The following is a 24,198-nucleotide window of genomic DNA, read 5'->3' on the forward strand; positions in this document are numbered from 1 at the left end:
ACCCGAAGCATGATGTCAGAAAGACTTCCACCTCAACATACAAAAACACTCCTCATCAAAAATGTCACTGTCGTGAGCCTGTGACACAGCTACACCACACTGCGTCACAAACGCATGCAAAGCACCCCATCTTGCCATACACGTGGGCGCTGCGTTTGTTGCCTGCTGCAGGTAGTACGTGGTGTCGAAGTGTTAACGGAGTTTCAGAAATTAAGCCACACTTAATCAACGAGCAAGTTATTTAATAGTTCATGGATTTTATGGGTTACAATTCACGCTACGTTTTTCGTTTAAATTCCAATGTTTCCTAAGCCAAAAGGTAGTAGTCGTCAGCCGTGATCGAACATCTGGGTCGCACTTCACGAACCGGTCTTGGTTCGAGCAGGATCTGGATTGATAATGGCTGAATCGGCCATGTAGCGACGCCGGATCTCCTTTGTGTTCGATCCTGATTGACTTAATGGTGATAGAAAGTGCCCATGCGGCGGCATCATTAGTTGTATCGCACTTCAAGGAACAGGCCAAACCTTTCACGCACGCATAAATGCTCGGACACGACATAAAATAACGCGGTAGGTGAAGCATGCGCGAGTGCAACGAGTAAGGAAATTAGGGCGCATCCACTGGTGACACCCGAGAGGCAATCCACGCCTCACGCGTACGCTACATCTAAGAACAGCTCTGCTCCCTGCTTGGGCAGGAAAGCGACCTGAAGCGGCTTGTATTGCGTGCACTATTTAACATCTTGGATAAAAAAGAAGCAGCGCACTCGTGAGACATAAAAAAGAAAGAAACTACAGCACAGCGCTGACTTGCTTAGTCTTTAATTTTGCCCTGGAAATTGAAACCTTATCACACCGTACGAAAGCACGTGCTAGAGCTTCAGCAGCTCCAAACCTGACCAAACAAATCTTCGGTCAGGACAAGAAAACCATCCTCTTTGTCAAGCTTATGTCTTCTTAGAAATGAAGCGACATAATTGATGGGCCCAGTTTTGTTCTTTAACTTGTAGCGCGACAAAACCTTGACGCCTTCAGACAGGCTGCGAGAACATTCAGAGTCCGAAGCACGATTCCTCACCATGCTAACGGACAAAACTGGGCCCAGAATTATGTCGCTTCTTTTATAAGAAGATACCAGCTTTCCCTATTAGTTACAGACAAAGAGTATGGTTTTCTTGTCCTGCCCATAGATTTATTTTAAAGAAGCTGCCAAAGCCCTAGCATCCGTTTTCGTACGGCGTGATAAGGTTTCCCTTTCCAGGGTAAAATCAAAGGCCCAAGCAAGTCAGAGCTGTGTTGTCGTTTCTTTCTTTGTCCATGTCTCAAAAGTGCGCCGTCTTTTTGTTGTTGTTTTTTTTCAACATGAACTACCAACTAACCAGTTCTTCTACCCTTGAAAGCCGTTTAACAGCCCACCGGTTAGGTGATACTCCGCAAATGAGTAGTTTATTTGCTGCTTTAATTTTCATCCTTGTCCTCCTTGTAGTGGGGCATTTGGAACCCTCTCAAGCCACCTTCAGTAGCTTCGGGCCTGTATGCCTTACCACCAGCATGTGTCCGGTAAAACAATGAATATATCTTGGTTTGCCAGACAAAAGGAGCCACGCTAATTGAAGAACAAGGAGGCACAGTGCAGCAGTGCTGGGGTGCGAGTGAAAGGCATGTCCACGAACGGTCCGGTCCGTTCAGCGCTTCCCGGGAGAGCGGGGGGAAAGGGGGGGGGTCCGCGGAAGACCCAGCGTTTTCCCAGCGTGCCTCGAAAACAGGAAGCGGAGCCCTCCCGGGCGGAAGCAGCCTCGCGGCGATCCATCAGCGACACGTCACGGCCTGGCTGCCGACCCGACCGACGACGACACTTGCGCTGCCATACTTGCAGCGACGAACAGGTAGGCTACGGCGCAGCGGACATTATGCGGGTTGCTGAGAAGCGTGGCAGTAATTTTCATTACGAATGAGGAAAGGGAGAATGGCGCAGAACGGAGGCTGCAATGGTCAGCTCAATAACGTGGCGAGCAGCAGAAAGGGGAAGGAAACATGACGTCAGCTATCCCAGCGCTGGGCAGTTAACAATCGCGTGCTTCTTGTGCAGACATTAATCGCAAGGTTGCTTCGGTCAGACGTGACAGCTTTCTGTCTTGCCAACGTGCGGAAATAATTTAAAAAAAATGGGGGTAGAATTTGACTAACACGGTAGAAATATGCGAAAGCGCCCGCCATTTCGACTCCACGTGCGTATAGTAACAAGAAACACGTACACTCATTTTCTTTCTAAGCCTTACACCTCTTCCGCCTCACCCCTCCATGTGGAGAGTTGAAATTTCCCTCTCCATTTTGCCACTTGTCAATAGCAGCAGGTGTTCTTCATTGCATGTAGATGCAGGCGAGAGCTCCTTTTACCACCTGCCAGGTGACATGTGGCACAGGCTTGAGATACACAGCGAAATGCTTTCTCATGTTGCCGGGTTAGCGTATTAATCAGCGAAGGCTCTTATACTCGTATTGATTTAGCCGTTTAGCTGTGCATTTTTCAATGGAATCTACATCCGGGCGGTGGCTACGTTTCCCGGTAGCCACATGCCGGTTATTGTTCCCCTGGCAACCACCTCCTTCTGCTGGTGCCAGGACCTCCACCATCCACGGTAGCAACTGCCAGCCACCGTCTTTGTTCATCCAAGCGGAGAGTGAGCTAGTATTTCTATCTTGCCTTGCCACCCGCCAAACCCGGTAGGTGAGTATCTGCTGACGCTGAAGATACTAATGGAGGGATCTATAACTACAACAATCCTACAACAGCTTTCATCGAACTTATGCAATTTCTACACGGTCGCTACGCAAATCGTTCGAAAACAGCGGGGAAGTTGGTACACAGCGAGCCCCTACAGCGAGCTAGCTCCCAGCGCTCCCTGCAGGTGTCTACGATGCCTCGCGGAATTCCTCATACTCAGTGTTACGTCACCACTACCCTGTCATATTCACACCGGAGTGCTCATGTAGCTCGCATCAGCGCTATAGTTGACGCACTTAAGGAGACTTATTCACGCCACCCATTTAAAGTTAATACATCGATGTGGAGACCTGTGTTCAAGCTTCTGGCGCGTATGCTGTTCACACCACCTCTCCCCCACCACCGCATCAATGCAAGCTCACAATCAATTTGCCTGTGCGCTCATCGTTACCCTCACTGGCTCGCTTAACTCCATCCACGCCTTTGAGCAATCAACAACGCCTCGAGTGCTCAAAATCAGGCTTATGAGTATAAGAAACTGCTAACCATCAGTACAAAAGCAGCCGACCACTTCCTCGAAGTGGTCGGCTGCTTTTGTGGACGACACTTCCTTTTGTGGACGTCGTCCACTTCCTCGGTGTGGACGACGAGCATAACCGCAGAAGGCACGCAGCAAAGTGCAAAACTGAACTTTGCACGAATATTTCGGTTTATCCTTATAGTGAGCTCCGTGCTATTTCGCGCATGCACCATATACTTGCATACCCGCAGATGTGTTGAGCGGATACTGTTTGCAGTGGAGCTAGTACAGGGGTCATGCTGATGCCCGCAGAACTCGCCCTTCGATATGGCGTATTCCAACCAGCGATCCATGAGCAACTTTTCTGGCTTCATGCAAACGAAGAGCTGTTTCAACGACGTTTTGGACTGAGATAGTGCGTTCCGATTGTATACGGCAACGACACAGACCCTGTACTTCATTTCGCAAGCTGTTTGTATAACACTACGGAAGCTGTGGGCGAGATGGGCCGATCCCGATGACAATTGTGTTCTTATGAACATATGAAACACCGTGCATGAATATGACAGGAACACAGCCATGTTGTGCTCGTCACCCTGATTGGTCGCTCATGTGAACTTTTAAAATGTTACGAACATTGATGCTTGATCCTTCGCGGATTAAGAGAGCGCCACGCACCGCCGGTCGGAATTCGTCTACAAAGAGCAGAGACAAGAAAAGCAGCAAAGCTACGGCATTAAAGAACGAGTAATTACTCATTACTCACTTGGCAATACCAACTGACTATGGCGAAGAGCTTATCGGTATCGCCAAAAAAGTATATAACAGTTTCACCTTACCTGTAATTACCTATATGGCTAAAATGTGGAGACTTACAGAAAGGGTTCTATTTAAGCAGAGGACAAAGTAGAGATCTATGAAACAGAAAATGGTAAATGTAACGTTAAGAAATAGGGAGGAAGCGTTCAGAGTTTGGCAGAGAAATAACTCAAGTTACTGATATTCTAGTTGAAATCAAGAAGAAATGGTTATGGGCAGGGCATGGTAGTGCGAAGAGAGGATAACCGATGGTCGCTAGGAGTAACCAATTGGATTAAGGGGAGGAAAGTTTAGCACGGAGCGGCAGAAAGTTACGTGGACGGATGAAGAAGTTCGCAGGGGTCAAGTGGATGGAGCTAGCACATGACGGGGTTAATTGGTGTGATATGAGAGAGGTCTTCACTCTGCAGTGGGTATAGTCCGGGTGATGGTGATGATGGTGGTGATGATGAAGAATCACTCACTGAAATCCACTCAAGCGCAGTCATACGGCTACAAAGGAAAGCTATGCAGCTTACTCAGAAACTTCGTAGTTAATGAAAAATTCGTTTTTGTCCGGGGCGAATTTTTGCTCATTGAATTTTCTGCGGCAAGAAATGCACGAAAGTGACACACACAAGCCAGTGAACACGAAAAAGCACAGAGCTCAGAGCTAAAAATAATGCACGAGCACGGATCAATTCACACGCCGTAGAACAAATATCTCGCTTACTTTGCTGATGTCGTCCATGCTGACGCGGCCGTTGGTGTCCCCGCGGCTGGACCGAGACGATTTCGGGCCAGGGCTCTGATATTGGATGGGCACAAAGGGTAGGGTAGCAGACAGAAAACAGACAACATTCAGAGCACAGACAATGACACACGGTCCACACTCATGAAGTACGGGGACCCCAACAGACTACTACTGCACCTGCACGAACACATGGCACAACGTGGTGACGAGGGAAAAGGCGTGATCGAGCGCACCGCGCTAATTAAGGTACGTAAAACAGCTAGTAGGAATGTACAGACAGTGCGTTTTCTAAACCTAACCCGAAGAGGCTAGCCTTGCTACCGAATCGAATACGAATCAAATATTTGTGCGATTATTGATCACTTTTGGGAATATTGATACATAATTACTATTCATGCAAAACGGCGAAGAGTCAGTGTAAGTGAGCTGTTGACAGACACAATCTCCACTAGAGAATACAAATACATTATATTGATTATACGACCGTCCTGCCATGCCATACAAAAATTGTCTTTCAATCTTGGCGAAGACCGCGAACAATTAAACTAGCGCGAAACCTCGAATGATCAGAGGAACCAGAGTTCAAGAAATAGCCTCCGACATTAGACAGAGTTTACGAGACTTTTATCCGGACCCTGTCGAGTGGCACTATCATATATGAGCATTATGAACGCCAACACGGCATTGCACCCTCCTTCCTGTACAGCCCGATCGTTGCAGAATGCTGTGCAGCATCGCAGTGGGCTCAGGTTTTTGGAACAGGCTCCGAACAGGATTTAGCCTTACTCGAACTTCATGCCAATTATTCAGCCACGAGAATGGATTCATTAATAAATCAGCTCTGCGAACTCGGCACTCATCGTGTTGAACGATGTGGAGGAGAAAAAAAAAAAAAAGAGAGGATGGAAATCGGTCTTGTAATGACTGGGAGTTGAGAAACTGTTCGTGTTGTTTCCTGCAAGTAGTTCGATCATTTTCGGCAAAACATCCTAACGGATTTTTTTTTTTTTTTTTTATATCTGCGTTTTGGCCCCGGGCGTACTGGGTCAAGCGCGCGAACAGCAAGTTATGCGGCTTAGTGTTGGTACGCCATAGCATACATCGGGTGAACACCGGCCTCAGCAGTCTGGGGCTGAGAGAGGACTAAAAACAGGCAGGTCCCCGATGACATCCCGACAAGGTCACATTAGCTCCCGCCTTCTTTCGCTCGCGAATAGATACAGGCGGGGCAGGGTGGAGGATAAACTCAGTTGACATACACAGACACAAGCGCGCGCGCACGCACGCACGCACGCACGCACGCACGCACACACACACACACACACACACACACACACACACACACACACACACACACACACACACACACACACACACACACACACACACACACACACACACACACACACACACACACACACACACACACACACACACACACACACACACACACACACACACACAAAGCCGAGCTTCTTGGAGTCACCGTCGATGCCAGCAGGGCGCTGCCACCGATCCAAGACGTGTTTTGTCCAAGACTAGGGTAGCTCTACTCCTCTGCCTCGGCTGTCCAAGTCTATTTCAAGACGCGCTTTCATGCAGCCAATGGTGGCGAGCGGGAGAGAGAGCCGGAGCCCAGCAGCCGGGCCCATTAATCCGAGATTTACAAAGCGCCCGCTCCGGGAGGCGGCATGCAGTCACCGGGAGTGCAGTGGCAGCGGCGGCGTATTTGAGAGGCAAAAAAGACTGTCCCGCACACCCCAAGGTCGGCTGGCGGCGCGCACACGCAGCAGCGTATGCAGAATACCGAGCTACCGGACCTTTCGAACTCGTGGGACGCCGCCGAGGGCACTGTTACAGCCTGCGGAGCGGACGCACGACCATTCTGCCGCCACTGCAGTGGATGGATGCAGCACACGCAACTTATTTCAACGTTTACCCCCTCCCCCACAGACTGCGATCCCCGCTCAGAACTACCCAGAGGACGCCTTACTTTAAAAGGCGAGGAATCAAGGCCCGCTAACGGTTCAACACTGGTTCAACGACGTGACGGTTCAACACTGGTAAGAATCTACATGGTGCGCCTAAACACGGGCTGTGTGGCCACCGCCGATCATGCCGGAACACAGGTGAAAAGCGGAACACGTCCACTCCGCGTCAGAGGCGCGTTGCAACTCCTTGCACCGGACTTGACGGCCGCGCGTGTGCTATGTCGTGCATTTACACCTGTGCGCTGTGGGAAAGACAGCGCCCTCGCACCAGTGACCTGTCGCTGAGCCAACAGTCTTTTCTCCACGGCGCTTGTGTATCGGCCAAGCCTTTGAGTTCGAGGCGCAATCCTGACAGAAACGACGGAAGCAAAGGGGAACGAAAGAAGTAAAAACAGACACGAAGAAAGCCTGCTAGACAGGACGCAGCGCAGACTCGGCAATGGGAATCCACGCAAGGTGCCGCGGAGCCAGGAACGCCAATTTTTATGCCTCATCAATGCGTCCCTGGCGCACAAGAGCACATGTAATGCCTGGAACCGCGACTGTTCGCTGCAGCCAGTATGAACCTAGCCAACAGTCACCCGCCACACCCTCAGTTCGAGTAACATGCATCAATTTCCAGAGGCGTAATCACATAAAGTAAACACTGGTTGAGACTACAGGGGCCGCTCAAATACCGAAACATTTCCGGCATTGTGAAAGGAGGTGTCTGCTAATTCAGCAGCAGCGGGCTACAAAGCTTGTCGCAAGGCGCTATGATGCTCTGTCCCACAGCTGACCGAAGTGAGTCCAGAGAAAGCGGCCATCCATAGCAGTTGGAAGACATTTGAAAAATGTTTTGCGAGCCTCGATCGTTTCGTGCCTTCGGCGGCGGGCCAAGATGTGGCTGTAGACGTGGCGGAGCCGTACACACGTTCCTCAGCACGCTGCAGCCAGCATGTACTCGGACAGCGGGGAAGTGACGCTGCCCACATTACCGGCACGCGACTTTCGGCGGCGAACAATTTGCATGTAACCGCCGCTTGTGGAGTCGGCACGCCCAGACGAGAAAACCAACGTTTGCAAACAGTCGCGAAGGCCCACTGAATGGCGATGAAGCTGAAGCGAGACCAAGAAAGACATAAGTGCGCTTCCTATTGCAGGAAATGGTCAGCACACTTCGCATTGTGCGCGGGCACAAGATGAAATGCCCGCCATGCTTGACACAGGTTCGAGCGCGGACCTCGCTTTCTTTTCTTTCCTTGTCTTTTCGCACAGCGGCATAACGCAGCAGCGGCCACCGCCAGGGACACAGGAGACTCGCGGTGATGGATGGTGGCTGGCCCGCAGCCGGGCAGTTCGCAAAAGGAGACATCAGCCAAGAAAGCGGCTCGACGACGGCGGCCACCGATTCTGGATGGCCAGAACAAAGGACGACAACAGCGCCCTCGAAGGTAGGCCCGTTGAGGCCCTTCAGGAGCGAGTTGCATGGCGAAATCTTACAGTTATGAGACTCTTAAAACAACATGTAGCGGAGACCGAACCTATCAGGCCCCAGACACATCGCACAAGAGCTCCCTCAACCTCGCCCACGGACTTCGGCCAGGTAAAGCGAACACGCACAAACCGTTATTCCGGAAATGAGCAGCACTTTAGCGGCGGAAATAAGGTGACAGTGGACGGAGAAGAAACGAAAGTGTTCAGGACTGCACGGCGATGAGGTGAGGGACGCAAACCAATAATAGGATAGCACAGGTTGACAAGTTGCGTTGGCTCCACTTTTGTGCAAAACAGGAAGGGCAAACAACGCGTGAGAAACCGCCCCACCAAGGCGAGTAAACCACAAGCCGTCGACCGACTGATCTCAGCTCCGACCAGATTCGGAACCACCGAACGAGAACGCCGTTCCGGCAAAATGGCAGCGCGGTGAAAGGCGCCGAGCTGCGCCGACATAAAAGTTACACGGGCCTTCAAATAGAGCGACTGACTACGCACGGTAGATTCTTACTACCACAGAGCAAGGCAATGGCGGAGACAGGGCACACCGCTCGGAGCCGTTACGTCTACCAAGTGCAGAAGCAACGGTGCAGGCATACTCATCACCAACCAGCCGTGCTTGCTCAGTGTTTCAATGCTCTCGCTTTGGCTTCGCGGCCTGCCTCTAAAAGAAAAGTGACAACAAAAGAAGAGGCTAACAAAATGCGGAGAAAGAATGGAGGAGGTGCAGTTAAAGCCGAGGGGCTTTAGGTGCAGTGGCCCGCGATCCAGGCTCCATTGTCGTCGTGCGCGGTATAGTCCCACGCAATGGCCCCGACGCAGCCAGCGTGCAGGCACCGGCAGCCGAGGTAGTGGAAGACGCGACCTGGAGTCGTTTGCGATGCGAACGCGACAATCGATAATTGGTGGAGCCAGTCGGCTGGAACCGGCGCGTCCCATTGAGGAGGAACCCGCGCCACCGCGGAGACGTCAGCGACGCTATGGCGGCGACGTGGAGAGGCTCCTTTTGTTCTCGACAATCCGCGTACGACAGCTCACAAAGGCCGCCTGCGTCGGTCGAGCCATTTTCATACTTCTCTTTTTCCTCCCCATCGCATCTCACTCTCTTCGCATCAACACGCTTGAATCCTTTAACTTCTCCACAAGAAGCAGTTCTGGTCGTTACGTTGCGCCTCTCTTATTTGCGTTTGCACTCGCATCCTCATCTGCCGACTCGCCCTCGTTATGCTCTTCCCCGGTGGCAAAAAGTCGGCGATGAAAGGGCTCCTCCTCACGCGCAATATGCCTCTCGAGCATCCCCATCTAGTTCTCTCCCCCTCCAACATGCTACGCCCGCAGTTATTATTACTTTTTTTTTTTTATCGCGTACGGCGGAGAGGTTGCTGCTGGACACCCCGACGATCAGCGAGGAAAGAGGGGCGGCCAGTGAAGGAACAAAGAACAGCGCGCGATTCGGGCGAAATCCGCACTTCGTTAGCCGGCTATCGAACCCTGAGGTGAGGGCCCCCTTCCAAAACAAACGACGACCGGACGACCAGAAAAGGCGAGCGCGAGCTAAAAATACAGGAGGGAAAGAAAAAAAAAAGTGCGAGTGACAAGGAGAGCAGGGCGGTGTGATGCGCGCCGAATGGCCCGTTCGAAAATAGTAGGCATTGGCTACGGTCGCTCGAACGGATCATTTGAGATGCACACACTGGAACTCAGTTAGGACGCGCCGAGACAAAACGCGAGCGAGCGCTGCCAACAGGGGGCAGCCGGTTGGTGTCACTTCCTGCCTAGTCGCGCTGGGAACCCCTCACCTCCACCCCCTTCTCAGCTCCCGGTTCTTTATCCGCGTCACGAGTGTCTGGGCGCGAAAGTCAGCTTCTTCTTCACCAGTCATTAGAGCACCGGCATGCGATGTACCTCACCGCGCCTCGTATGTTACCTGTACGGCCGAATGACATGTTTGGCGTGCAAAGCCTCGATAGCATCGCGTGGCCTGTATTTGCGGTGTATTTGCCTTTCTGTCCGAACCACGATAACTAATGTAGGCGAAAAAGAAAATATATATAGTATTTAATTGGAATGATTGAGCAAAACAAATGTATCATTTGCCGAGTCGGTTTTACTGCGTGCGGACGTGTCATGTCTGTGAGGTTTATGACAGCAATGAGTAAAAACGTAATTTGAAGCGGCACATAAAGATGAGCGCGAATAATGGAGTGCCTTTTGCTGCAAGAAATTACGGGGGGAGGGGGGGGGGGGGATCTGACTCATAAAACGTTTATACGGACCGTCTGATTTGCAAGCTTACCTAAATTTGAGCACGAGAAATATCCTGCAAGCGTACCTAAATTTGACCGCGCAAAATCTCCCACAAGGAACCTGGTTACCAGCAGGAACATTCATGACTGAGTGTATATGGAGAGAATATCTTGCAACTGAGCCCTATACTCAGGAGCTGTCCGTGCAGCACATATACCTAGAAGTGGTTTGCGCTACAAGAGCCCCATCTCGTCCTCGGCAGATGAATGAGGCGACCACTGATGCAGCGATCACCAGAGAGCACGTGCAGCTTGGCACCAAGGCAAAAGAGAAACGGAGGCGGCGCGTATCGCACCACTGCACCGCCGCTGCTCGGCTGGTGGGAGGCACGGCGGTCATTTCCGCAATCGAAGCGAGGAATCGCTGCTTTCGAAGCGCGCTCAAGCAGCGACGGAGACACCCCGCCGCACCATTGCCGGCGCTGCGCAAACAGTATCGGTCTCGACGGGCTGGCGACCGGAGGAAACGCGCCGTAGCCGAGTCCATTTCCTGAAATCATTACACCTTCTCGCCCGCCTTTATACGAGAGGTAACGAGGGAACAACAGCGCCGCTACGGGTCTCTTCAGCACCGTGTACTCGGCACTGCGTGCGACCATTCCGTTCACAGATTCTAGACGAGAGACCGACGGCCGCCGATGGTATGACGATTGTGATCGGGAGTGGGGAGGGCTCGACGCGAGCACCTCGTTGGCTGCCTTCGCTCTGGGCGACAAGAAACACGCACGCTGTTGGTGACACCACATCCGTCTGCCCGCCAGATACACACAGACTGGCGTTCGGCAGCTGAACGCGGTACGAAATGTCCGGATCGAGTAGCGGTCTAAGATATGTTCAATGTGACGCCAATACAGCTGGCTTAAATTGTTCTGCAGCCTATACCTATGACAACTAGTTATCTCTTACTCCATCGATAATCCGAATTTTTGTTGACTGTTCCACCCGTAGTGAAACAGTTACATGGGTCTTTGCGTTGTCACAATCTAATATATCATCATCATCAATACAGCCTATCCAGAGCAGTACTACCCCCCCCCCCCCCCCCCCCCAAGTTTCTTCAGTTACATACTTCACGATTATACTTTAAAAAAATCATGATTATGACGTCGTCTTATTAAAGGCGCTCTTTATTACTCCCAAATGTCCTGCGCACGGGGGGACCGGCTGCAGTTGTGCGCGTCGCTGGAGACAGGCCATTGCGGAAAAACTGCGGGATGCGCAAGATTGATCGAAGAAGGCTGCGGCGTATCATGACTGTCTCATTGGGCGCTCTATACTAAATTTATGAACGTGACAGATTTAGTTTGCGGCAAACTTATAAAACCAATGTCAGCTCCAGAGTGAGACCCATTTGTACGTGGAGGTAGAACTATGACAACAGGAGACATTCTTAAATGGCTGTCGGAGAGGGCAGTTAGGGTGGGTTTCTATTGGTACAATGCAGCTTGCACCATTTCGGCGAAAAAGAAAAATAGTTATGCGCGGTTTTCCATTGGAAAATTTCGCTCAGAGAAATTTCTAACGGAAATTCTGCCTGAAATTTCACAACTGCGGCATTATTTCAGAGAAAGCTCTCGAATTGGCGTCAACTTCTGTACCCGGCCTTTAGATGTCGCGCTTTGGAGCGGCCGCATTACGACTCGTTGAGCCGCGCTCTCAGAGATCCCACGACACCGACCTCGGCGCTGCTTCTGCCGAGTCGAGAAAAAAAAACAAGGCTCGACAGGCGCGCAGCCGACAGCCAGGAGGTCGCCGCTCATTGAGGAGAAACGAGAAAGAAGCCAGAAGAAACAAAAAAGCACAATTCCCGTCAACAACAACGGTGGCAGCTACGCGGCGAACTCCGTGACGTCGACGAGCGTAGCACGGCCACACGAGAAACGAACCAGGAGACGTACGGCGCCATTCACGGATGCGCGGCACGCGGAGAGAACCGGAAACGCTGCGTCGGCAATGGTTGCTCCTCCTCGCCCACACACCGGGTGACGATACGTCAATCGGCGGAAATCAGGCAGCGGAGAGACCGACGAAGGTTCAATTAATCACGCCGCAACACCGGTCGCTGTCTCGGCAACCCGCGCGGAGACAAATGCGAACCCGGCGGTGTTGCAGTAGCAGCTGCCGCGGATCGCGTCGCACTGAATAGCATCACGCGACACTCACCGACCACAATGCAGTTGGATACAACTCAAGTCTGTAGTGGCTGCCAATGCAGTGGAAAAAAGTACTCTGCTGTTCTTCTTGTTACCTAAAAAAAGTAGTTGAGCTAACCATAAAATGAAACTGTAAGCTCAATAATGTTCAGGCGTCTGACGTGTTTGATATTAAACAATCATCAAAAAGCTGAGTAAATATGGCGCGGATCATGGCGCATTGCTACTGCTGATTTTATTGCTTTGACCAAGATCTCGTTAGCAGACCATTAGGCAGAGCTGGAGTGTTTTAGACATTATAGGCATCAGTACCTTTGTTCGCATATTGTTGAATCGCTTGCCACGGACGTCAGTAGCTCTTCTTTCTCTTCGCCCTTGTTAAAGTTCTTTTCCACATCTCCCGTTTACGTTCTGTCTCTCCTCTTCGTCCTCAGCGCCATTTCCTTCTTCCGTCTCTGGCAGCTGTGTAGCATCACAAAACTGGGAGCAAAGTGAGCTGAGCTGAATAAGAGTGTGCTGCACCGGCTAAAACCTTGCATTTGACATATTTTGTGTCCCGTCCAACGTTCATACGACGTATGAAGGGAACCTGCTCGCTGCTTCTGGTACATGTTGTACGATGACAAATGGGAACCCTCTATAAATTTAATAATCTGTTCTCACACTACTCACATTACCCCAGTAAGGCGATATGCCCGTGTATCACTTTAAACAGGCTATCAGTAGAAGCCGGAAGTAGCGCCAGTCCTGGTGTGAAGTGGTGGCCGACGCTGCAAATAGACTGAAGCGCTGGTTTAGGGCACCGTAAGGAAAAACCGCTGCGTATTGTCTCGGAAGCAACCACTCGTTGCCAGCCGAAGAACGAAACATTCAGTGACAAGGTGACGAATAGTTGCAATAGCCGCTTCAGTCGGCTTCAGCACGTCCCCCGTAACAGCAGCTGCGTAACTAAGTGAGCGTTCAGACTCGCAACAGCTTTCAGCTCAATAATGAAGCGCTCCGCATCGCTCAGGGTACACATCCGAGGCCGCGATTTTTTCTGCATACGATGGAGGCCGCACGGCAGTGTGCCAGTCGAAGCAGGACGCACTGTTCCGAAGGCGCCACTGACTTGAAGAGAACGCTACACGAAACTCCCGCAAGAACCCTCGGCTGTCGGAACGGCTGCTTCGTTCCACGCTCGACGTCACAGCGATTCGCGTCCGCGAGCCCGCCACTCGGTACAGCAGTGCGCGTACGCCCTCGGCCGCCCACGTGCAGCGCCGACTTGCATCTCCCGTGTGCTCTATGAAAGGGGGGCTCAACGCTCTGGGCAGCAGCCCCGCCACGGCTCCCTCACCTGAGGAGAAAGAGAGAATCCGGCGAAATTAACGTCGATCAGATGCCTATTCTGTCGGAACGGAGCGTCGTCGTAGCGCGCGCTGCGGCGGCCCACACCGACTCGGCGGGTAGATCCGTCCGTCCGCTGCCGCCGCATAAAGACAAGGGCACGCCGAAGGCTCCCCGAGCATTGCCGAGATGTTGATCGATCACCTTCAACGTGCGCGCGCGCTCTCTCTACGGCGTCGCGGCAGCGAGCGATTGTTCCGGACATCGTTTATTGCCGCCACTTCTTCCCAGGGCGGTGACGCCGCTCAGCCCGAAAACACTTGGCTCAGGCCGCGAACCATCTCCTCGCTCACCTTTCCGCTACGAACGTCGGGCTAGCAGCAGCATAGCCTAAGGAGACGTCAACACTCATTGCTGCGCAACACGTGCCCCACCCACAGCGTTGGCTCATCGTCAGCCATAGTGGCCTTTAGTTGCACGGGTTCCACCCCTGGCTGCGGAAAGACCTGTGTGCCGAGATCCCAGAGTGCGCGATGGATTGAATGCCACGCGCTCTTCCGATATGGCAGGGCTCACAACCCGCGTGTATTCACACGTGCATTAGTTTTCAAATATTGTGAGCCTTCTGTTACCCATTAGGTTATTAGAGCGCTCCGCTATACGCCCCCCCCCCCCCCCCTCCGCCCCTACCGCCCCTACCACCCACACACACACGCTTTTTTTTTTAAAGGACAATTAGCTGTTGGGCTGCGTCCCACGAAGAGGAAGCAAAGCGCCCAGCGCGGAGTGTAGTTTTTCAGATGACTAACAACAAAGCGAACAGCCACTCAGGCATGCATAACGCTCGTGTCTGAGGTGTCTGAGGTGCCTGACCTTCAGGAGAAACGGGCAATACGCAGTACATGAAGCGGCCTGCGAATGCTCGCTTAGTGTGACCACCGCTGACACTGCACGGCCCAACCGAAAGGCCAATGGGGTGCGTTGAAAGGAGATGAGAGCATGGAAGAAGGTAAGGTAGCTACGCCGTGCCTCGTGTACGTTCATCAGCCTTTTGTCATTAACGATGTTTACGAAGCGCCGAGAGCTGACATCGCGTCAGGGCTGACGAGGCGCGACCAACAGTTCCGGCGGATAGACGTTCGCTCGGGTTCAGGAGCACGGAGATATCCTTGTGACCCAACGCAGTTCTATAGAAACGAAATGAAAATAGCAGTTATATTACGCACAGCCCTCATGACAAGTCTTCAGACACAGGACCTGCTTTTGAGCAGAAACATCAGACTGCCAACCAAGATCCGTATAACTCGTGCTATGGTCTTTAGTATTGTGATGTACGGATGCGAGAGCTGGACAGTGAAGAAGGCTGACCGCCGAAGAATCGACGCGTTTGAATTGTGGTGCTGGCGGAAACTCTTGAGAGTTCCTTGGACTGCCAGCAGATCAAATCAGTCGATATTGTCGACACTAAACCTTGACTGCTCATTGGAGGGTCAAATTCTAAAGTTAAAGCTCAGCTACGTTGGTCATCTGATGAGAACAGAGGAGTCACTGCAGAAAACTTTGATGCTGGGAAACATTGAGTATCACAGGAGACAGGGTAGGCAGCGAACGCGATAGTTAGATGGCATCCTCGAGGCGCTGCAGATGAAGCTATGTGATATTAGGAAGACAGTGGGAGACCGGAAAGCTTGGCGTGATATGGTCCATAGGGTCACGAAGAGTCGAACAGACTGAACGACTGAACTGAACTGAACCCCGTTATAACGCTGTTCCTAAACGTTCCAAGGTCCGCGGGGGCTCACATACTCCAGAATTCTCTCACTGCGCTACTTTTTATAAAAGCTGTGCATCTCTCCTGACACCCGACGCTGGCCGATGGCATGGTCTTCAGTGGTCTGCGGATGGGGCACGCTTGGGGAAGAAAGAGAGTTGAGACTTGAAGCAGTGACGACAGGAGAACCGCGGAAAGCTCCAGCGCCGCCATGAGTCGAGTGATAAAACTTTGAGATGTGTCATGCCGTTGGAGACAGCGGTGAGTCACATTGCCAGCCCAGGGTTTAGTTCTATTTAATTGCATAGTCTTGCCTATAAGAGAGCAGTTCGAAATCAGAGTAGCTTCAGAATACCCTAATAACCTGCGACTGGTGGATGACTTGCCTTACTCAGACAATGAACTGCAAAGCATGATCAATGCAAAGCAGGCATGTGAAGCAGAGTGGTGGGCCTAAAATGAACGCACAGAAAGCAAATCTAATGTTAAACCGCCTCGGAAGGGCACCGCAGTCTACGATTGTTTGCGATGCACTGGATGCGGTAAGGGAATGCATCTACTCAGGGCGGGTAATGACAGCAGACCAGAACCACAACGGTAGAGTAGCCAGAAGAATACAATGGGTTGAAACGTGTTTGGCAGGTACTCACAGATCAAGAATGACAATTTACAATTATCCTTAAAAATTCTGACAGCTGTATATTACCGGTGCTCAGCGAAATAGATTTGACATAAATTGACAACGAAGCAAGCGACGGAAAGGGAGATGATACGTGGTTGAGAGGCACGAAGAAAGCAGAGCGGGTCAACTGATAAACACGAATTAATGGCACCCTGGTCTAAATCCAGAGAGCATGTAATGCGAAGGCAAGATAAACGGTGGTCGTCAAGGAGAACGGACTGGATTGCAATACAAATCGAGCTTTGCAGAGGAAGGTACAAAGTTATTAGGATGGCTTCTGAGATGAGGAAGCTTGCGAGGATATGATGGCCACATCTGGCACAGGACGAGGGTTAATTGAAGTCAGGTCTTCGTCTTACAGTGGATGCGCTCAGTCTGCATGCATCTGCTGGCGCTGAAAATGATGGTGACGATTTGCAAAAGTAATTGTTCAAGACTACATCGACGTTGCTCGTTGTCATACGCGCCGTTCGCTTTATGAGTAGTGATGCAGAAGACGACCTTCGCAGAATGCCGGACCCTTGAATTAATCATCTCAGCTCATCTTACGCTCGCATCCGGCAAGACGCGACCGCGTGCGAAGGCATGAATGGCTGCACACGGTGCCATCAGGGCGCGGCCATTGCGGTGATATACGAAGACTGCGATACCTGTCGACTCCGACTTTGAGCTGAAATTTCAATCTACACGCACGTACGCACGCACAAGCCAACAAGAGTGCAGGCGCCGGTATTGGAAGATGTACAGACGTTATTGTTTGTTTGCTTGTTTTTTTCGGGTAGCTTTGTTCACCTGTCGTCCAACCAACTAAAGCACCAGTTATACTAATCAGCATTAACTAATTGATTCCTCAAGTGTCTCCTGGGATCCAAATGCCTTTTAATTAATCGACAAGCTCGAAAAAGATACAGAATCGAGCAGCCCGCTTTTGTCACAGATAATTATGAGACAAGAGCCAGGATGACGACAACTAAGTTTGTAGCCTTCACGAGATTCCAAGCTAGACGCTTCATTTAAAGTAATTACGCACTGATTCTAGAAAATGCGTAAATTACCCTTGGTATGTGTACCAAAAGAGAACAAATGACTCTCTAGAACCCAAAAGGTTATAGTGCAAATGCTACTTTTTCTTTTTCTTTTGGCGTACAGACAGCCAGACAGACCGTGAGACTGAATTATAATGCCACTGGCTGGCATTCAAATTATATCCATTGGTGCATGCTGCCACGACTGTGTTACAAATGTGTATTACAAAATATCTTAACCACCCTGCTAAGACGACGGGGGCATATATAAATAATGTGGAACGCCTTTAGTTTTCTTTCTTTTTTTTTTTTTTTTTTCGTCAGCAACTATGTGCCCTTGGCGACTAAAGCTGCCACAGGCAGCCGCAATCGCAAGATTAACGTAGCGATTGTCCCAGGACTCCCGGTCCATGAAACAGCTTTATATTCAGAGACAATGATATCGTAAAGGTACTGACGACAGTCACGTTACCTAACGTTCAGTGACATGACAGCAGACATGCAATGTCAAGAATGCGTCGCAGTGCAATTCGGATGACCTAAACGGAGCTGTAAAGACATGTTGCTGCTTTTCCTGACGCTTATAGTTTCGTAACTAAACAACGGACTGTCGAAGGTGGGTTCCCTATTTGGAACGTTGACGCTAAAATGAAGCCCCTTCCTTGCCTACCCCCCTTGGCACAGAGAGCGCCTCTGACCCCACCTTTTGTGCCCCGTACGTTTGCACGCAGGAAGCTACAAGAGGGTCGCGCAGTCCACCTTGCCTACCCCCGTACTTCTATCTCGATTAATGCGTGCAAACGGATACTGATGAGTCAAATTCGCGAAATAGCTTTTACGTAAACGGTCTTTAAAGTACTGCTTGCACCTACACGCTAATACGCCTGCCAAGTTTCGTCAAATAACAATCGCAAGGGGTGCACAGCTCTCGTTGCTTATGTTAATGGGATTTTCGGAAAGCATGAGCCAGCTTCGTAAAAGTTTGCGTTTTCTGGCATAAAGTTATGCCTTTATTGGAACTAAAACGTAGCTTCGTTCGTGCCTCAGAGGTATGCCAGTCTTAAAGGATCAAATGACGCTGCTTTAGAGCGAATAGGCTCTAGAGAAACCAATATGTCCAGAACTCGGCCTCTCGCGGTCGCCATTACGGCTTGAGGATTACGGACCATCTAATGCACTGAGCTTTGTTTAGGCGGCTCCTCACACAACGCAAATGTTGCATGTAGTCGCAAAAACAGGCAGCAGAAAATCACTCACCACTTTAAAGTCCCGGCTGAACTCCGTTGTTTTCCCCTGCAAATGCAAAAACAAACACATATGAGTTTTACTGTTGCGAATACTGGCAGCAGAGTTGGTGAGAATAGAAAACGTGTACTCGAATGCAGGCTATTGATATCCGCACATCAAGACATGGAGAGAGTGCGTTAGATATGTGTGCCGGTTGGGAGGGCGTCATGGATTCATATATATTCGGTGCGTTAGTTACAGCAGAAACTGTCGATTACGCGGCGTATGCGCGGTGGTCACGTTATTATAAGCTATACTGATAAGCGCTGCTCACACAAAGGTACATCGATTGCATGCGGAAGTGGTGTGCTCTTTGACGCTCCCGAGCCTAGATGACGCGGAAACGGCCGGATTACACTAAGAGAAAAAAAAAAAAATGTTTTTTTTTCTTGGCTACTAAAAAGGGTAGCCAAAGTAGCGTGGACGCCACAAAGTCGTCTCTGTGGCCATTTCTTGCTGCCGCATGCTTGCCACTGCACGTGCGCAGGAGCCGTCCGACAAGCCGGTATGCACGTCTACGCTAGTACGCCTCCCCTGCACTAAATTCTCTAATTGCGTTTCACATTACTGATGAGAAAAAATACGTTTCTAAAAACTCCCAAGTCGAATTGTACCGCCATCACCACCTCTCCTGTGGCGCTCAAGACGCCGTGCGCGGCAGATGAGAGAAATAGAGCGGTACCTTGTAAACCAGCGCGGCGAAATAAAGAATTTAAAACAAAAAAGCGCTTACGTCGGCCTCTGTGCACGTTCTGAGCACGTTTCCGTCATGCGTGCATAAGAAGTGATTCGGTCGCGTCGGCATTCATAAACAGGCGTCAGTGAGGGAGAGCAAGCGGAAGACGCAAAAGACACTGAGAAGGAGAAAAAAGAAATGCCGGGGTCGTTCCGACACCTCGAGGCGGCGCAAGATAGCAGCCGTGGACAAGCAGCGGCAGCAAGCAGACGACGAAAGGGTCGCGGGCAGACGACAGGAGGCAATCGTCATGGCGGCGGCGCCCCAAGCGAAAGCGAAACCGGGCGGCGCCGCCGCAGAGCTTCGGTGGCAGCGGTGGCCGTTTATTAGAGCCGTATATCTTCCCCGCCGCCACGACCGGCATTACAGTCGCGGATGTCACGAGGACACGTTCGGCAGCAAAGCGGCCGGACCACACCTAAGTCCGAGTCTCAGCGGGCGATGTGCGGCCGCTGCCGCTGCCACCGAAGAGCTGAAGAGAGCCGCCGCCAGGTGGCACCAAAGGCGTCTGTGGCCTCGGCCGGGTTGCCTTTTTTTTTTTTTTTTTTTGTACATTATGCGCTCCTCATTCAAATGCCCCCCTTTCGTACCAGAGTACCTTTCAGCACCTCCGCATTGAAAAGCCAGACTGCCTTCACTTATTTTGCTTGCTATTTCTAACGCGAAATACGAAACGCTCGACACTGTGCGAAATGAAAATTCGTGTCCTTTCAAAGCAGCCTGGCGGTACCAATATGTCGCTCGATGCAACAAATAAAGCCTGCACTGGGCAGAGCAGCCGTATAGCAGGAAGAAAGGGATACAAAGACTGAGGTGATACATAGCAAAATATTTCGCTCGTCTAGAGAAATGTCCGGCATGTGGGAAGAGAAATGGCTAAATTAGCAAGAATGGGGCAACTCTGTTTCGCCAAGGTCGCGAACCGACAGAAGCGGCCGGTGCGTACTGTGGTGGTTATCACATCAGGGGCAACATCAGAGACGGCTGTACTGCAGCCTCCTTGCGCCTCGCGAGGGCGTGGGCCAAGCTCTGCGATCGGCCTTGTTTGCTTTCACATGCAAATTCACGCGCAGCCGCAGCGTTGGCGGCGGCTCTCGTAGCAGCACTGACGCCAGGAACGAAAAAAGCACGCCGCAAAAGCAAGCACGCTAGTAAGCAGCCATGACTGGCTTGCCGTGAAATAAACGAATGATGAGCGCTGCTATGGCGAGACAGCAGCAACCGGTTCAAGCTACGAGGGAAGGGGGCGTTCGCTTCGACAGCGTTGGCAAAACTCGTACGTATGACACCTAGGGCAACATTACCGCGTACCTGACATTCGTAATGCTGTTACCCAACTAGCAGTGGCTATAGCTCCTGGGTCATGAAATAAAGGAGTCTCTCTCTCTCTCTCTCTCTCTCTCTGAGATGTCCGAGCTTAATCAAGACAATAGTGCGGGCAGATGCAAGTTAGCTGCAGGATGCAGTGCCTCCTTTGCAATCGTAGGTGGTATAGAAGCATATACTTGCTGTAGGGCTAGTTGGTCCATACTGACGAATGGAACGGCGCAAGGACACGATCACAGGAAAAGAAGAGGGATAGAAAGAGGCTCTTTCTTAGTACGTCTCTTAGGACGGCTGCCACCTACTGACAAATGGAGCGGTACAAGGACACGATCCCAGTAAAAGAATAGGGATAGAAAGAGCGCCTCTTTCTATCCCATTGGTCAGTAGGTGGTAGCCGTCCTAAGAGATGTACTACGTGCCCAGTAGGAACGTCACCTCTCCCACAAAACGTCAAAGACCCTTTCCATAGAAGCCAGCAAAGGTCTACAAAGCGCTCGGCCTGCAAGGGGTAGCTCGCAAGGTGCAGTATGCGAACTCACTGAGGCCCGGAGTAACGGCACTCAGCTATGGAAAGACCGAACAGCAGGAAGGATCCAAACACAAAACTACACTACCGGGCGTGACACGGTCCCCCAATTTCGGCGCACCCACAAGGAGCTAGCGAAGGGCGGCGCGGAGCAGTAGCGAAAGCGGCGCGTCGAACTCGGGAGTAGAGGTCACGGCGGGCGAATTAAAGCCTATTAGTACGCAGGGCAGCCGCATAGAGCGTGCCCGCGCTTAAGGCAGGGCTGCGAGCCAAAGCGAGAGGAGCGAGCAGGCCGACTTGTTTGCGCAGCGAAGCAGACGGGGGCAGGCCGAGATTAATGAATCAATCACGGGCCACACGAACGCTGAAGAAGCACACGCGCACCGGGCAGCCTCGAAGCGTCGGTGCCGAACACTGCGCTGCGCAACGATCCGACACCGCTCCCCAATTTAGACCGCTCTCTTCTCCGCGTCACTGCAAAAGGTGATCTAAACAGGCTGTCAACGAAGCTGCCAACATCAAAGTGCAGCTCCGAATTGCATTATCTTTAAGACAGCGAACCCTACTTGCAGTCTTAGGGATGCTGACAAGTGGTAGGACTTATAGGACAGAAGTAGAGGGAAATGAAGATGTACACTGCACAGGAAACGGCGCCTTAGTGAAAATCAAACACATTTGTACGTGAATTCGGATGCACATTCGCTCGACAAGTAACCTGCACCGACATAGCACTTGCACGAGGGGAACTATTTAGAACACAGAGAAACTTCACCCATGGCAACTGAAGGTTATAGGCGCCATATTATAATAGAAACGAGGATAAATGGGGCCGCGATAATTTCTCGCTTTCACCGGGAGAATCGTGCACACTCGCTGACAGCGCAGTGATGTAAGCTGGCCGACGTTGCGCCGGCTACGTCTGCCGGAATGCCCTGTGGTCACTCTTCCAAGGATGGGTAAGGAAAGGAGGAGAGAGAGAGTACCAAGGAATTCGCGGTTCTCTCGATTCCTAGCAGCGAAATCCGCCCATGCACCCAAGAAGAAATATTACTCCGTAGCCGCTCAATCGATAAGGCCTGCATGAAGCATCTTCTCGCAAGCGCTGAGCAGACAGCAAGAAAAAAAAATAAAAACAATTTTCCCGCGTCGAGCAAGATCGAAGACAGTTTTCTCGAGGGGTAACTAATTAGGCCGCTCAGTGGCCGGCAGCAATGGCGCGAACAAGTTTCTCGTGCCTGAGTCACAAACACTCACGCACCCGCGGAAATCGCCGCCCGTCCATATGCGACCGGAGATAACTTGTCAAAATGGAGAGGAGGGTGGACGCCAACAGGCATCCACGGAGGGGCGCCGCCGGGAGAGAAGGTGGCGCGAGTAATTGGCGGTTAGGAGGCTCTCTCAAAGCAGCAACGAAGCGCCGCAGCCTCGAATCATCATCGCACCGGTGCTATGGTGGCTAGCCACCATACCAGAGATGCAGCAGCATACGTTCGCGAGACGGATACGCGCCCCGCGCGGCCACCGAAGCAGCGGCGGTGGCGGCGCCGACAGCGCGCGCACACACCCTTCAGTACTGGAGGGGAAAATAGACGCCATTCCCCGAAACCATACCTCTGCCTGAGAGCCAAACGAGGTTCACGTCCGTGGCTTGCAGAGCGCTTTGGGCGAACCCTTACGGAAACGAATGTTGAAACTAATTCACTGCGCGCAAAACACCCTCGTGGAGTGACAGCTTTATTCTTGTTGGAACCGCTGCACGGAAGCAGAGCAGTCGACGACACGATGAGCAAGGGTCATATCACTTTCCCCCTACCATAGCGACTTGGTCGCCCAACGTCTGGAAGGTTAGCTTCCCCGCAAAAAAGGAAAACATCTGTATGGAGGGAGAGGTAACCGAGAAAGTAATTCATGCCTCCTAATATCGTGAGCGAAATTCGAGAGTGGAGCCACAAATAATGCACTAAGGAATAAGAAACCATGCAGTGATAAAAAAAAAAAAGAAAAAACTAAATTCACGGGGAATTCAACGCAGGGGGTTCTATACTTGCGCTCTCTTTTACACATTTTTTTCTCATCAAGGCGAACCGTTTAATAGCCCTCTGACACTTCCTAGCGCGGAATATAGCTTAAAGCACAAGATGCATCATCCAACTGGAAGACTTAAGCCTGTGACGACACTGGAAAGGCGATTCATATACGATATACTATACTGCCAGCTGAGGCTGCGAAGATTGTGTGAGCACGTCGGCGTCTAATAACGAGCAGTGCGCTCGCAAACGGCGATGAATAAGACATCGTCGTTGTCGTGCACGTACGCAACACAGATTTCCGGCGACCTTGGTCCAGACATACGGCTTTGCTTCTGCGACGGAAGCACACGAAGCGGACGACTTTCGGCAGACGGTGTTTCGCTGCGAGCAGCTTAATTGCTCGACACAAATGATCGCCCATCCTGTTTTCGATCAAGGCGGCATTTGTCCGCAGGCCATCACACGGGACACGACCCACAAGCGTTTCTTTTTTTTTTCTTCTCCTTTCTTTGCGGAGGAGAAGAAGGATAGCAATCTTGGCGCAGAGAAGGCGCTTCAGAGAACTGTCCATCCTACTGCATTAACCAAATGCAAAAGGAACACATAGCTATAAAAGGCAAACATTTCGCTGGAAGACTAGCGTTATTGGGCTTTGCGGCGACCCGTTCACACACGATCTTCTTTTCAGCGCTAGCGATGTGCTAAGCCCTGACAAGCTAACTTTCGAAATGTCCATCGAAAGACTATGGCCGGGCCGGTAA

The 24,198-nt window shown here is 51.3% G+C and overlaps 1 protein-coding gene across 4 annotated transcripts in view; it reads right to left on the minus strand.

Annotated features, from left to right (window-relative positions):
• LOC146198185 (AT-rich interactive domain-containing protein 3C-like) overlaps window positions 1-24,198 on the minus strand; it is a 244,612-nt gene that overhangs the window by 98,277 nt on the left and 122,137 nt on the right. For 2 of the 4 annotated variants that reach the window (XM_084593578.1, XM_084593577.1), the window contains 2 exons: window positions 18,790-18,825; window positions 4,779-4,853 (listed from right to left, as the gene is read on the minus strand). In XM_084593578.1, coding sequence (XP_084449704.1) covers window positions 4,779-4,853; window positions 18,790-18,825 — 111 coding nt within the window. The remainder of the gene's footprint in view (window positions 1-4,778; window positions 4,854-18,789; window positions 18,826-24,198) is intronic. The other 2 variants (XM_084593581.1, XM_084593580.1) reach the window with 1 other exon arrangement.

The sequence above is a fragment of the Amblyomma maculatum genome, chromosome 2 (genome assembly GCF_055883805.1).
Source record: "Amblyomma maculatum isolate TAMU_Amacu chromosome 2, ASM5588380v1, whole genome shotgun sequence".
In the NCBI taxonomy this organism is placed as follows: Eukaryota; Metazoa; Arthropoda; class Arachnida; order Ixodida; family Ixodidae; genus Amblyomma; species Amblyomma maculatum.